Genomic DNA, 16236 nt, shown 5'->3' on the forward strand with positions numbered 1-16236 from the left:
AGCTCTTCACGCAGGATCATTGAGGAACGGATTTCTTTTCTGAGGAACAACTCTTGGGTCATCACACTGAGGAGATCAGAGATGAACTCTTCATGGAGGGTCATCACACTGAGGAGGGTCATCACACTGAGGAGATCAGAGGATAAACTCTTCACGCAGGGTTATCACACTGAGATCAGAGGATGAGCTCTTCACGCAGGATCATCATCAGAGAACACTTCACAGGGTTATCACAAGGAGGATAACTCTTCACACGAGGAGATCAAAGGATTAACTCTTCACGCAGGGTCATCACACTGAGGAGATCAGAGGATGAACTCTTCATGCAGGGTCATCACACTGAGGAGATCAGAGGATGAACTCTTCACGCAGGGTCATCACACTGAGGAGATCAGAGGATGAACTCTTCACGCAGGGTCATCACACTGAGGAGATCAGAGGATGAACTCTTCACGCAGGATCATCACACTGAGGAGATCAGAGGATGAACTCTTCACGCAGGGTCATCACACTGAGGAGATCAGAGGATGAACTCTTCACGCAGGGTCATCACACTGAGGAGATCAGATTCTTCAAACTCTTCACGCAGGGTCATCACACTGAGGAGATCAGAGGATGACACTCTTCATGCAGGGTCATCACACTGAGGAGATCAGAGGATGAACTCTTCACGCAGGGTCATCACACAGGGATCAGAGAATATCACGCAGGGTCATCACACTGAGGAGATCAGAGGATGAACTCTTCAGCTCTTCACACTGAGATCAGAGGATGAAACTCCACGCAGGGTCATCACACTGAGGAGATCAGAGGATGAAACTCTTCATGCAGGGTCATCACACTGAGGAGATCAGAGGATGACACTCTTCATGCAGGGTCATCACACTGAGGAGATCAGAGGATGAACTCAGGGTTCACACTGAGGAGATCATGAACTCTTCACGCAGGGTCATCACACTGAGGAGATCAGAGGATGAACTCTTCACGGGTCATCACACTGAGGAGATCAGAGGATGAACTCTTCACGCAGGGTCATCACTGAGGAGATCAGAGGATGAACTTCACGCAGGGTCATCACACTGAGGAGATCAGAGGATGAACTCTTCACGCAGGGTCATCACACTGAGGAGATCAGAGGATGATGCAGGGTCATCACACTCTTCACGCAGGGTCATCACACATCTGAGGATGAGATCAGAGGATGAACTCTTCACGCAGGGTCATCACACTGAGGAGATCAGAGGATGAGCTCTTCACGCAGGGTCATCACACTGAGGAGATCAGAGGATGAACTCTTCACGCAGGGTTATCACACTGTTCAGTGCTCATAGCTGTCCAGGAGGAAATCAGCCAGCCTATTAGAGGAGTGACATCTGCGTGGCGGAAATGAGGGTGATTTTTTCTCTTTCTGCATTGCTTTGTCTTCCTGTTCCTTTCTACACATTTGTATCCAGGTCTTCCCCAGGGGTGGTCCCCCACACGGCAGATCCTGGGGGGCTGCCCTGAGTGGTCATGCCCAGCTTCCATTTCCAGGTTAGGCACCGGCTTGCCCAGTTGGGACAGGGGAACCGCTATGTGGCTCCTTCCATCCTCCTGGCTCCTGGTTCCTGCGGCCACCAGTGATTCAGAGTCTGCCCCAGCCGCAGCCTCCAGCGGTGCCAGGACAGCTCACCCACTCCATCTTCCACAGCTTTGGCTGCCCTAACAGAAATACCACAGGCTGGTGACGTACACAACGGAGCCTTGTTCTTCGCAGTCCTGGAGGCTGGGAAATCCAAGGTCTGGGTGCCAGCAAGGTTGGTTTCTGGGAGGACCCTCTTCCTGGCTTGCCATGTGCCCGTGGTCTCACATGGCAGGGAGAGAGGTCACCTCTCTTACGTCTCTTCTCATGAGGATGTCAATCCTACTCATGAGGGCCATTACCTAACACTTCTCAAAGTCCACCACACTAGGGGTCAGGGCTTCACCATATGAATCTGAGGGGACACACGCACTCAGGCCACGGCACTACCCTACCTGGGCCCCTTCTCGCCTGCAAGCCCCACCTGCACCACTGGCTGAGGGGAACGCCAGCCAGCATTTCTCTGGGTTGTTCCCCTCCCCAAAGCTCGAGTGAGGGGAGGCTTTGGGGCAAGAGATGAGGTAACGGTGCCCAGGAAGGAGACGGTTAGGACCCCCAGTGGCCGGGAGCCAGGGCTGCCTGACCCCAGTCGGTTCCTGTTGGCCCAGCCTGATGGGAGGAGCCCTTGACCGCCTGCCCACAGTATCTCCCTCCACAGAGTAGCAGCCTCTGCAGTCCCCATGTGGCTCAGACTGCCACAAAGGCAGGCCTGGGAGGGTTTTAGCAAGGCATGAGAGTGAGGGGCCTTTGCTAGCAAGGAAGGGAAAATGTGGGGAAAAACGGGCGCTAGGCAGGGCTTGTCCAAGCAAAGAGGACCAGGAAGGAAGCACGGGAGGGGAGCAGCTCAGGCGTGGACACAGGAGTACGGGTCCCCAGAAACGACCTCAGACACAGAGACCTGATGGTAGAAGTTCCAGGGTGCACTCTCAGGGCCAGCGCCGTGGGGAGACTGAGGCACTGCACAGGGATGCGACCTCAGCAGAGGGCTCAGCCAGTACCACGTGCAGCTCTGGAGCCTTTCAGAGTTGGCCCAACTGAAGCAACGTTTGAACCCCAACCCTGACCGGTCACTGGCTATGGCTGTCCCCAGGAAAGGGACATGACTTTGGTCTGGGGGCTGTTCCTGGAAAAGAACTCAGCTGTGAGCCATGAGCAGACCACATGCTCCAGTTTGAGGAATCAATGACTTGGTCCTGAAGAGGGATCTGGGTGGCACAGCACGGGGTCTACTGCGCCAGGTGTGTGTTGAGGAGATGGATGTGTGCACGGGGCAGGGAAGGAAGAGAGTGGGGTCTGTTCAGAGCAGTCAGCGCTGCAGTGCTGATGTGCTGGGGCAGGCGACCCTGAGGGGTAAGTAGAGGCCAGTCGTACCGAGTCTTTGATGCCAGCCACAGGGCTTGGTCCTGCTGCAAGAGGGGAGCCATGGAGGGGCTTTGAGGAGGAAGCAGAAGTCGATTTACCATGAAGTTCATGATGCTTCAGGGCCCCTGGCTCACCTGAGCCCCTTCCAAGGCCCTGGGAGAGGCCAAGCCATGTGTTCACGTGGTCATATGGTTTTGTAAATTTTGCAAAACTAAGATATTTTAACCATATTTGATTAAGAGCACTTCTGTCTTCATTCCTGCTTCTCACTGATGTACCTCTTCTCCCGTGGGTGGCATTAGAACGGCCTTGGGCATTTTGCTGCTTTGACTACAGAGAAAATGGATTGAGGGCATTTTTTTGGCTTATTGCCATGATTCTGTCTCTTACAAGTAGAGTTAAATTATTGTGTCTGTCCAGGTGTGATAGTAGCTTCCAGAAATACTTGCCACACCGCTGTGCCAACTCACCTGGGTCATTGCAGAATATGGGCTGTGTGCTGGCTGTTTCCTCAGATCTTTGGAGAAAAAGGTGCCTCAGCGGTACCTGAGGTTGTGACTACTTCTGTATGAACAGTATTTTGTTTTCGTTTTGGGTTTGTTTTATAGACGGAGTACTTTAAACACAGATCCAACATGGATATTTCTTTAGAAAAGCCAAGTGTAACAGGATGGTCTACTTGTCTAAAAGCTGGCCTAGGCCATGTGTGGTGGCTCACACCTGTAATCCGACACTTTGGGAGGCCAAGGTGGGCGGATCACCTGAGGTCAGGAGTTCGATAGCCTGGCCAACATGGTGAAACCCCATCTCTACTAAAAATACAAAAATTAGCCAGACGTGGTGGCGCATGCCTGTAGTCCCAGCTACTGGGGAGGCTGAGGCAGGAGAATCACTTGAACCCAGGAGGTGGAGGTTGCAGTGAGTCAAGATCACGCCAATGCACTCCAGGCTGGACGACAGAGTGAGACTCTGTCTCAAGAAAATAAATAAAATAATTAAAACATAAATAAATAAAAGTTGGCCTAGCCTCACAACATATGGATGACAATAAATGAAGGGCTCTAAAAAATTTCAAAGACAGAAGAGAAACCTCAATGAAAACACAATGCAAAAATGTTGATTACGTCTGAATGCACCGTTTTCACTTCCATTTGGAAAGTGGCTTGGGAATGTTTCCATAAAATAAGGAAGAAATGACAGACTCTGATTTGGATATATGTATAAAATATACCTTTTATCATTTTCAAATTTATTTATTAGAAAGGAAAGAAAATTCAGATAAAAATTAATGGAATATGAAACTAAAGTAGTAGAAAATGAGCAAGGAAAAAAAAAATAACTCTGGCTTCAAAAAGCTCATTGTCACCAAAAAAAGAAAGGTTTTATATCAAACCAAAAGCAGTCGCTCATTAGGAGGAAGAGACACATATCAAAGAAGTTAGCAGGCTCTTGGAGCATTTGACAGCCTCATTAATGAAGAGGAGGGAATCTGATGAACACATAGGAAAATGGTTCAGACATCTTTCTGATTTGACCTGAAATGTTGACAACATCAAAGACGCCAGGAAGCTGCAAATGCTGCCACAACAGTGAGGCATCCACAGCAACTGTTACCGAGCATTGCTCATCCAAAGAGTGTCTTAAAGGCCAGCTCCCACAGAGAAAACTTGAAATGCCCTGAAATCCACATCAAGGACGGAAACCAGAGAGCACCTCCTCCAAATCTGATCATCCTAAATGTTCAGATGGCATCACCCATAACTTCTTTCAAGTATTGATCTTTTTTTAAAAAAAAAAAAGAATTTCCCTCAATATGCCAGGGCAAGTGTTGGCCAACTCCATCTGCTGCCTCTTTGGTTGGTATTGGTTTTTTTCTCTAACAGCTTTAATAAGGTGAGATCTATATTTAAATTCACTTTTTAAAGTATACAGGCCGGGTGCAGTGGCTCACACCTGTAATCCCAACACTTTGGGGGGGTTGAGGCAGGTGGATGACCTGAGGTCAGGAGTTCGAGACCAGCCTGGCCAATATGGTGAAACCCTATCCCTACTAAAAATACAAAAAAAATTAGCCGGGCGTGGTGGTAGGCACCTATAATCCCAGCTACTCAGGAGGCTGAGGCAGGAGAATCGCTTGAACCCGGGAAGCGGAGGTTGCAGTGAGCCGAGATCACGCCACTGCACTCCAGCCTGGGTAGCAAGAGCAAAACTTCATCTCAAAAATAAATAAAACAGAGTGTACAATTCAGTGATTTTCAGTGTATTCATAGAGTTTTACAATCATACAACAAGCAAATGTTGGAACATTTTTGTCACTCTGGAAAGTTCCAAACCCCTTCGTAGTCACCCCAATCCATCCTACTCTCGGCCAGCTCCAGATAGGCACTCATCCTCTTGTTGTCTTTATAGATTTTCTAATTCTGGACATTTCATATCGATGGAATCATACAACACGCGACATTTTGCGCCTGGCCTCTTTCACTTGGCATAACGTTCCCAGGGCTCATCCCTGTTGTAGTGTGCAACAGCACTGCATTCCTTTCTGTTGCTGAGCTCACTGTCACACACACAAAAAATCTGTTCCATTGCTTTTCATGTGCTTAATGGCTATTCGTCCTCATGTCAGAAGAGACTAAAGGGCAAAAAGGGGCCTAGCTAGCTACCTCTGGCCTTTTATAAGGCTACTAATCGCATCCAGGATGACGGAACCTTCATGGCCTAATGATCTCCTTAAGGCTCCACCTCTTAAAACTGTCTCGTTAGGAATCAAGTTTCTAATTTTGGAGGGGACACAAACCAATGCTCAAACCGTAGCCCCCTATGATCATTAACAAGACAAAGACGTTTGGTCATGCTACTTCTATTCAGCATTGTGGTGGACGTTCTAGCCAGGACAAGTAGGCAAGAAAAGGAAATAAAAGACATCTGTATTGGAAAGGAAGACATCCATATTGGAATACGCTCTTGGATTCTGTTTGCTGATATTTTGTTAAGAATTTTTATGTTTATACTTATAAGAGATATTGATCTGTAGTTTTCTTTTTTGTGTGATGTCTGTCTGATTTTGGTATCAGGGTAATACTAGCCTCAGGGAATGTGTTGGGAATCCTTTTATGTTTTTTGGAAGAGTTTATGAAGGATTGGTATCAATTTTTAAAAAATGTTTAGATTTCTTTACATTCTAATTGGTGGAATTCACTGGTGAAGCCATCTGGGCCTGGGCATTTGTTTGTGGAGTTTTTATGTTACTCATTCAATCTCTTGTTTAGGTCTATTCAGATTTTCTATACCTTCTTAATTCAGCTTTGGTAGTTTGTATCTTTGTAGAAGTTTGTCCATTTCCAGTGCTTTTTTTGGTTTCCATGGGGATTTGAATTATTCTCTGGTGTTACTTGCTTTCAGCCTGAAGAACTTCCTTCAGCATTCTTACATGGCAGGTCTGCTAGCAATGAATTCTTTCAGTTTTTGTTTATCCGGGAATATCTTTATTTCACTTTTATTTATGAGAGAGAGTTTTGCAGAATTAAGCCTTCTTGGTTGACATTACTGCCTCTGGCCTTCATTATTTCTGATTAAAAGTGAGTTGTTAATTTTATCGTGATTTCCCTGTATATCATGAACCGTTCAATGTTCAGTATTTTCTCTTCATCTTTGTCTAATTTCAACATTTTAACTATGGTGTGTCTAGGTGTGGACCTCTTTGCATTTACCCCACTTGAATTTAATTGCATTTCTTAGATATGTAAGTTAATGTTTTTCATCACATTTTGGATGTTTTGAGCCTTTTTAAAAAAATATTTTCTGCTTCTTTCTCTGTGTCTTCTTCTGGTACTTCTACTATGCATTTTTTATTGTACTTAATGGCCTTCCATGTTCCTCAGAGGCTTTGTTCATTTTTCTTCATTCTTTTTCTCTCTGCTCTTTAGATTGCATGGTTTTGATTAATCTGTATTCAAGTTCAGTGACTGCATCTTCTGCCAGCTCAAATCTACCATTCAGTGAGCTAATTAATTTATTTTTTAAGTTCTTGTACTATTCACCTCCAGAATTTCTATTTAGTTCTTCTTCTTCTTCTGCTTCCTCTTTTTTTTTTTTTTCCCAGACAGAGTCTCTGTTACCCAGGCTGGAGTGCAGTGGCACAATCTCAGCTCACTGCAACCTCCACCTCCCGGGTTCAAGAGATTCTCCTGTCTCAGCCTCCCGAGTAGCTGGGATTACAGGATGTGCCACCACGCCCGGCTAATTTTTGTATTTTTAATAGAGACAGGGTTTCACTATGTTGGCCAGGCTGGTCTAGAACTCCTGACCTCAGGTGATCTGCCCACCTCAGCCTCCCAAAGTGCTGGGATTACAGGTGTGAGCCACTGCACTCGGCCTCTATTCAGTTCTTTTTATAATTTCTATCTCTTTACTGAGATTCTTCATTTGGTGACACGTCATTCCTGGACTCTCCTTTAGTTCTTTAGGCATGATTTCCTTTTATTGTTTAAACACATTTATTATAGCTGCTTTGAAATCTTCTCTGCGAAGTCGGACATCTGGGCCTCCGGAGAGGTAGTTTCTGTCACCTGCTGAATTTCCTGTGGGTGGGTCACACTTTCTTTTTTCTTTTCATGGCTCAGAATGTTTCCTTGAAAACTGGAAACTTTAGATAATACACTGAAGAAACTGTGGAGAATGATCCCCCAGGCCTTGTTGCTACTGTTTGCTTGTGGATTTTGTGACCTGGTCCTGCTGTTTCAATGAAGCTTATTTCCCCTGCAGTGTGCAGCCACTGATACTGCTCCCCAGAGGTCACAGCCTTGGTCATATGCACAGTCACCCTGACTGCACCCTGCTCCTAACCCCCTGGGACAGTGGCATTAGCCAGGCTCTCTTTGACTATCTCTTTCCCAGATCTTTCCATTAAGCTTCTGGTCATTCTGCCTTTATTGCTATCACACCCAACTGTTGGCCTTCCACTAACTGCTAGCTGCTACTAACTGCTAGTGCGACTGATTGCTGTATTGTTTTTGACAATGTCCTGAGGTGTATAACTTGCTCTACAATATGACCTAATTAAATTCTAGACCTTTCACAGGAGCAGGGTGTTGCCAGTATCTGAGGGCTTCAGGAGGGCTCTTAACTGTCTTTGTCCCTGGTTCTGTCTATTTAACTTCTACAGGTTGAGCATCCTTAATCTGAAAATCTGAAATCCGAAACACTTCTGGTTCCAAACACTTCTGGTTCCGAGCATTTCAGATAAGGGATACTCAACCTGTAGTTGGTTTACCATTTTGTTTGTTGCTATTAGGACCATTGGCCTCCTCTTAATTGCTCACTGCTAAGACCCCTGTTTTTTTGACAGTGCCCTGAGACATGAACATCCTCCATGCTCTGTTTCAGATCCGAGTCAGTCCCATTAGGGAGAGCTATGAAGCCTTCTGTTCTGACTCTCTGTCTGGGCAGACCCCTGCACCCCTGCACGAGAGCTAGGAGCAGGGTCAGTGGCCTGCTTCTCCCAGAGTGATATTCCTGGCCTACAAACTACTCACTAGATGGGAATGGTACCCCTAGTCTTCTGGGCTTGCCCCTTTCAACATGGAACCTCTGCCCTACAAGCAATCTGGGGAGGGTGCTATCAGGTCCACTATTCTTGGCCTGCTGTACCTGGAGCAGAGCTTCTGCCCTATGAGTGGGGCCTGGATAGGGGAAGGGGGCCCCAGGCCTCTTGGCCATCCCACCAGAAATAGACTGCAACAGAGTTGGGAGGGGTGACGCCAGTGGCCTGGCTCTCTCAGTATGAAACTGTAGCCTCAGACTGGGAGCTTGGAGTAGAGGGAGCCCCGTCTTCCTGGCAGTAAAGCCTTGTCACACTGAGCTGGGGAAGGAATGGGGGAGGGTTGTGGCTCGAATGCCATAGACTTTTGCTTTTCTTACCAAGATTTAATAGATTTTCTTGAAAAAAAAATGCTTCTTCATTTATTGTATAGACCTTAGCACAATTTCCAAAGACTTTAAATTGTTGCTTTTTATAAACTAATTTTCATTGGTTACTGGGGAGAGGGCTCACCAACCTCCTTACACTTCCATTCAAAGTTTCTATTTGCTGCCTCTTTTTATAAATAAAGTTTTATTGGAACACAACCATGTCCATTCATTTACAGGTTGTCTACAGCTGCTTTCAAACTCTGATGGCAGAGTTGATTAATTGCAACAGAGATTATATAGCCTGCAAAGTCTACAATAGTTACTCTCTGGCCCTTTTACAGAAAGAATTTACTGAGGAATGGTTTGCTGAGAAGAGTTTGCTAAGGAATGGCTGCGTTCTCTTTCTGTTCTCTTTGTGGAAACAGTGCTACAAAATTAGGTTATACAAAGAAGGGTTAAAGAGTATGCAGTCGGTCGGGCATGGTGGCTCACACCTGTAATCCCAGCACTTTGGGAGGCCAAGGCGGGTGGATCACCTGAGGTCAGGAGTTTGAGACCTGCCTGGCCAATGTGGCAAAACCCTGTGTCTACTAAAAAAAAAAAAAATGCAAAAATTAGCTGGGCATGGTGGCGGCACCTGTAATCCCAGCTACTCGGGAGGCTGAGGCAGGAGAATTGCTTGAACCCGGGAGGCGGAGCTTGCAGTGAGCCGAGATAGTCATTGCACTCCAGCCTGGGCGACAGAGCGAGACTCCGTCTCAAAAAAAAAAAAAAAAAAAAAAAAAAACAGTACGCAGTCAGAACTGAAGGAAAAGTTCTATCATTGTTCTCTGTTTTTTGGTTGTTTGTGGTGATTGTCAGTTTTAAAACGTTTTTGTGTGATGTATTTTCTCATTTCAAGTCAATAATCCATTTTGCACCTAATTTAATTCTTTAATTTTGCAATCTTCTTCTTAAAGCGTGTCCCCTAAACTATAGACGCTTCCTCCCCCTAGACCTAGAGGAATGGGAGCACTGTGATCAGATGAAGTTGTGAAATTGTTTTTCCTACATGCCAGCGTTGGACTTTATTCCCGGTTTTTACCATGTCGGCATATTACTTGTCCCTCTTTTCCATAGTATTTCCTCTAAATTGCCTTTTTTACTTAAATAAACCTTGTATGTCTCGCAGTCACTGGCCTGATACGCCAGTGGTATCTTTAGAAACGGGCTGCGTGTGGGCACCCAGGAGGCATCTATCCTGGCGACGTAGTGTGGTGCAGGTTCCGGCTAAGGGGACACAGAGCTGCTGGAAGGCAGGAGGGTGGGTCAGCAAGCGGGAGGCAGGGCAGGCCGGCCCCTCACTGTGCCTCTTATTGCCTCTGGCGGCTGAGGCCTGTCTTTCAGGGGCTCTGAGCATCTAGGGGCAGGGAGGGTGAGCTCCCCCTGTTCCCCCGCGCCAGGCCAGGATGTGTCCCAGGCACTGCAGGCTGCGGAGCGGCCCGGTGTGAGGGCGAGTGGAGCCACTGGCTTCCTATCTTTCAGCATTGCTTTAAAGGACACTGCATCTGGCTGACGCCCGACATCCTCAAACGGGACGGCAACTGGGGCGCTTGGAGTCCGTTTGGCTCCTGCTCGCGTACCTGTGGCACCGGCGTGAAGTTCCGGACCCGCCAGTGCGACAACCCACAGTGAGTTGGCCCCACGTTCCCCTGGCCTTCCTGAGTGGCAGCTGAGGGTCCAGGAGACCCTCTCCAGCCAGCCCTGTCCGGGAGGGCCCTATGGCTGCCCACCAGTTCTGGAGAGGTGCAGGGCAGGCTGCCCTGCCCGCCTCACCCTACCTGGGAGGGGGCCACGGCTCAGGGGACGCTTAGCTCTGCCTCTTACCCCTTGCCCCGGACTGGACCTGCAGCCCACCTGCCTGCAGCCCACTCTAGACAGGTTTACTCTGTCTCTCCTGGCCACGGGCATGGAGGAGAGGAGGTAGGACCGAGCTGCGGAAAATGGGGGTAAAGGGGGGTGGTCTCTCAGGCCCCCAGATGCCAGCCCCTGGGCAGCTGTTTGCAGCCAGGTGAGGGCAGGGTCGGGACTTGTCATCAGTGTCTGGCTGTCCAGGGGAGGGACAGCCTGTGGAGCTGGCCCATGCCAGCTGCGTCCCCATGCCCAGCCACAGCCCACCCCCGCCCGTCACGCAGGCCCCATGCCCTGTGCTGTCCTCTTGCCCCTTCTCATTCCTGCCACCTCACCCCACACACCCTGTAAATGTCTCCTGGGCCCATGCTACCTCCTCGGCCCACAGCCACTTTCTTATCCACACCCTCCTCTCCCTCCTCCTCTGCCTGCCTCCTCCTGCCTGAACGCTCACTCCGGCCTCACCCAGGGAGCGTCCTGGCGGGGCTGGGGCGGAGGGAGAACCCTCCGCAGACATCAGCGTTACTCCGTCTCCCACCCGCCCAGCGGGCCCTTGTGCTGCAGGCCCTGCGGCTGCTTAGACGCACAGAGCTTCTGTCTTTCCTTTTTGGCCTGTCTGGTAGTTTAAAGATTTTGATTTGCCTGAAAATATTGACAATCTGTAATTTCACATTAGAAAAACAAACAAAACAGATTTCCAGCCTTCAAATCGGGCATCACAGATGCACAGCCAGGCCCAGTTACCAGCTGGCCAGCAGGCCTCTGGGGTGCGTCCCTGCTGGGCTCCCGCCTCGGCAGCCGCTCCTCGGTCCTGTTCCCTTGGGCTGCTCTGCTTGCTCTGGCCGGGCCTGAACTGGACCCTGGGGAGCCAGAGAGGGCCATCAGTCTTGGTTCTGGGGAGGGAGTCAAGACCATATCAACAGGGCATGGGGACCCACGCATGCCCTGGGATCCCCGGTGGGACAGCCTCCCTCAGCACTTGTGAACACGCGTGTGCATGGAGCCCTCTCCTACCCCTGCTGTCCTCCTGCCCCAGGCTCCAGGCTGCCCTCCTGGCCAGGAGCAGGCAGGGAGCCCCGTGGCCCCTCCTCAGGCACGCTTGGGGCTTTTACACCATACTCGGGAAGAGATTGCTGGGCATTTAGAACCGCAAAAGGCAGTGTGTGGGTTGGTGCTGTTCTCAGTGAAGCGAAGACGTTACAGAGACGCAGCCCGCCTTGTCTGCAGGGAGAAAACCCAGCGGCCGTGGTACACCTGCCTTGTGCCAGACACTTGCTCAGAGCAGCAGCACTGGGACCCTGGGGCCTCAGCATGCCTCTTTCCGTGCCAGGCTCAGTGCCCAGGGCCAGCTGCAGAGGAGACTCGCCCAACTCCTGCCGGCTGGGGTTTTCGCCCTGTGGGGAACACAGACCTAAACACCCAATCACAGCTTCCTGTTCATTTCCAAGCCCAGGCACCAGTGCTGGGGAGGGGGTGGTACCAGGGCTGTGAGCAGATGCTGCCTCCCCACAGGAGCCCCAGGAGGGAGGATGTGGCCATCCTGCCCTGTCCTTTCAAGATCTTCACTCTGAGGCCCAACAGGCTGGGGAACTGCCCAGGTCTTACACCTGTGACGTGGCAGGACAAGGTCCCTTTGCTCAGCAGAGCTGCCCCCTGACACCTGAGACTTAGGGATCCCCCCTGAAAAGATCTCACAGGTGGCACCCGGGTGCTGCCTCTTTCCATTGGCGCTGAGCGGCAAGGCCTTTGCTTTCTCCTCCAGCCCGGCCAACGGGGGCCGCACCTGCTCGGGCCTTGCCTACGACTTCCAGCTCTGCAGCCGCCAGGACTGCCCCGACTCCCTGGCTGACTTCCGTGAGGAGCAGTGCCGCCAGTGGGACCTGTACTTCGAGCACGGTGACGCCCAGCACCACTGGCTGCCCCACGAGCACCGGGATGGTGAGCCCCTCTGGGGACAGCCGTGGGGCTCAGCAGGCAGCCCCTCGGGTGGGCAAGTGGGGGTTGCCTTGGCTTGTGCCTCTGATCCTGCATGGGGCAAGGCTGCCACGACCCTGGGCTAACAGGAGAGCCCACCCTGACTGGCGTGGCTGCCCTGGGCCACTCCCGGGTGGGGCATTAAGGTTCCTAGCAGGGCTGCAATCCCAGAGCAGCCGGAACACCTGGAGTAGCTGAGGACACGGAAGAGGTGGCTGGGCTGCGGGCTCGGCAGGGGCTGGCTCCTGCAGTCCACCAGGGGTGGACAAGGCTTGAACTGCATGGTCAGCTGAAGGCTGAGGCTGGGGCTGGCCCTGCCAAGGAATCTGGTGACCTCTGACCTTCACTATTAGTCGGGACTCTCAGTTGCAAGTGTCAGAAAGTTGACTTCAACTGGTTTCAGCAGTAGAAGGCATTTATTGCTCAGGGACCTGAGGAGTCTGGTGGCCTTGGGCATGGCAGTGCTTGTGTGGCAGCTGGGGACCTTCGTGTGACAGACTGTAAACATACAGTCCCTGTTTCTCCTCCGTGGCTATTGCCCTAGCCCAGCACCTGCTGCCCCATGTGGGCCAGTGCAGGGTTGGAGGTGACAGAGCAGATGGGGTTCCCCTCTGGCAGAGGCTACAGTCTGGGGGCCCAGCGTTTTCGTTGCCTCTGAGATAAAGGCTGAGAAGGGAGGGTTCCGGGGATCTGGGTCTGAATCCAGGCAGGCTGGCCTCATTCTGGATTTCAGAGATTGACTGAAAAGGATTCTTTATTTACTTTTTTTTTTTTTTTGAGACGGAATCTCACTCTGTTGCCCAGGCTGGAGTGCAGTGGTGCAATCTCAGCTCACTGCAAGCCCTGCCTCCCAGGTTCACTCGATTCTCCTGCCTCAGCCTTCCGAGTAGCTGGGACAATAGGCGCCGGCCACCACAACCGGCTATTTTTGTTTTTGTATTTTTAGTAGAGACGGGGTTTCACCATGTTAGCCAAGATGGTCTCAATCTCCTGACCTTGTGATCTGCTCGCCTCGGCCTCCCGAAGTGCTGGGATTACAGGCGTGAGCCATTGCTCCTGACCCTTTTTTTTTTTTTTTTTTTTTTTTTTTTTTTTTTTTTTTTTGAGGTGGGGTCTTGCTCTGTCACCCAGGCTGGAGTGCAGTGTGTTGTGGTACAGTCTTGGCTCACTGCAAGCTCCGCCTCCTGGGTTCAAGCGATTCTCCTGCCTCAGCCTCCCAAGTATCTGGGATTACAGGCGCCCGCCACCACACCCAGCTAATTTTTGTATTTTTAGTAGAGACAGGGTTTCACCATGTTGGTCAGGCTGCTCTTGAACTCCTGACCCCAAGTGATGCACCCGCCTCAGCCTCCCAAAGTGCTGGGACTACAGGCGTCAGCCATTGTGCCCGGCCTGGAAAGGGTTATTTAGATAGGGACCCAGCAAACAGTCATTTGCAGCCTCAGGGGTCTCCAGGCGGGGCCTCGGGACGTGAGAGCCAGGCTGCACCAACAGCCTGGCTGGCTTGGTTGGGAAAAGCTCTTCCGAAGTCCACAACCACCAGGGTCAAAGGCTCAGGAGACAGAGACAGGGCGGGGGCTGCTGTCACCTACCCCTTTCCCTCTCTGTCTGCCCTGGAGGGCGGGCCACGTGGGGGCAGGTGAGTCCTAAGACCCTCGTGGAAATGTCTCCCTGTGTGGTGCCTCCTTTGCACACACCTGGGGAAGCCATCAGGGCTCCTTGCAGACCCCCGGCTGCTTCCCTTCCAGCCAAGGAGAGATGCCACCTGTACTGCGAGTCCAGGGAGACTAGGGAGGTGGTGTCCATGAAGCGCATGGTGCATGACGGGACACGCTGCTCCTACAAGGACGCCTTCAGCCTCTGCGTGCGCGGGGACTGCAGGGTGAGTACACAGAGGCCGGCGCAGGGGGCTACCGTGTCAAGTCTCAGCTTCCTGGGTACTGACCTCCCCCTTTTCGGGCTACAGGGAAGATGCGTGAGGTTAAGCACACAAAGTGTCAGAACAATGCCCGGACCAGGGCAGGCTCTTAGCAAATGTCTGTTTACCTCTTCCCTGTGCTGGGAGCCTCAGACTTGAGTATGCCTAGGATTCACCTGGAGAGTTTGGACTCCACCTCAGACATCCTGATTCCACAGGTCAGGGTGGCGGCCTGGGAGCGTGAATTTTTAGGAGCATCCCAGGTAATTTCCAATGCACGTGACCTACAGGGGACCCTTGTGAAGCAGGCCCCGTCCTTGCACCCTGCAGGGCACTGGGCAGCTTCTTGCTGGATCTGGGGGACCCCTGTGAGGGTCACTGGTTTGGTGCTTTGTAGAAATGCCGCCCCTGTTTTCTTTTATTATGATGCCTTTGGCTTCAGTCTTAGGCTGTCAGGAAAAACAATCGTGTCACCTCGGCATGTGACAGTGACATGAACATAGACTTGTCCCTGCCAGGCTCCCCCGCAAACAACTGGAAGCCTCTGCTTAGGGCTTGTGTAGACAGGACAGATGGCAGGAGTCGTGGAGGCTGACTCTGGCTTGACTCTGGCTTGACTCTGGCTTGACCTTCCTGCAGCGTCGGCAGGAAGGCATCTCGGGAGTGGGTGCAGGTGCAGCGGCGGGGGCTGGGAGCTGGAGGCTGGGAGCTGGAGGCTGGGAGCTGGAGGCTGGGGGCTGGAGGCTGGGGGCTGGGGGCTGGGAGCTGGGGGCTGGGGGCTGGGGGCTGGGGGCTGGGGGCTGGGAGCTGGAGGCTGGGGGCTGGAGGCTGGAGGCTGGGAGCTGGGGGCTGGGGGCTGGGAGCTGGAGGCTGGGAGCTGGAGGCTGGGGGCTGGAGGCTGGGGGCTGGGGGCTGGGGGCTGGGAGCTGGAGGCTGGGAGCTGGAGGCTGGGAGCTGGAGGCTGGAGGCTGGGAGCTGGAGGCTGGGAGCTGGAGGCTGGAGGCTGGGAGCTGGGGGCTGGGGGCTGGGGGCTGGAGGCTGGGGGGGGGCTGGCGGCTGGGAGTTGGGAGCTGGAGGCTGGGAGCTGGAGGCTGGGGGCTGGAGGCTGGGGGCTGGAGGCGGGGGCTGGGGGCTGGGGGGCTGGAGGCTGGGAGCTGGGGGCTGGGGGCTGGGAGCTGGGGGCTGGGGGCTGGAGGCTGGGAGTTGGGGGCTGGGGGCTGGGAGCTGGGGGCTGGGGGCTGGGAGCTGGGGGCTGGGAGTTGGGGGCTGGGGGCTGGGGGCTGGGGGCAGGGGGCTGGGAGCTGGGGGCTGGGAGTTGGGGGCTGGGGGCTGGGGTCTGGAGGCTGGGGGCTGGGGGCTGGGGGCTGGGGGCAGGGGGCTGGAGGCTGGGAGCTAGAGCCAGGTGGTGCTCAAGAGCTGCTCTGCATTCACTCCTGTGACTGTGACTTCGGCAGGGCAGAGAGGCTGGTTCAGCCGGATCAGCCAGAGCCTGGCAGGGAGGCTGGGCTATATAGCCGGCTCAGAGACGGTGACACCAAATACTCCAAAACAAGCACAGGTG

General features: G+C 52.2%; 1 protein-coding gene across 1 annotated transcript in view; it reads left to right on the forward strand.

Moving 5' to 3' along the window:
• Positions 1 to 16236, forward strand: part of ADAMTS2 (ADAM metallopeptidase with thrombospondin type 1 motif 2) — a 236971-nt gene that overhangs the window by 196487 nt on the left and 24248 nt on the right. The window contains exons 10-12 of the mRNA XM_050794432.1: positions 10418 to 10563; positions 12546 to 12721; positions 14506 to 14639. Coding sequence (XP_050650389.1) covers positions 10418 to 10563; positions 12546 to 12721; positions 14506 to 14639 — 456 coding nt within the window. The remainder of the gene's footprint in view (positions 1 to 10417; positions 10564 to 12545; positions 12722 to 14505; positions 14640 to 16236) is intronic.

This window comes from Macaca thibetana, chromosome 6, assembly GCF_024542745.1.
Source record: "Macaca thibetana thibetana isolate TM-01 chromosome 6, ASM2454274v1, whole genome shotgun sequence".
NCBI lineage: Eukaryota > Metazoa > Chordata > Mammalia > Primates > Cercopithecidae > Macaca > Macaca thibetana.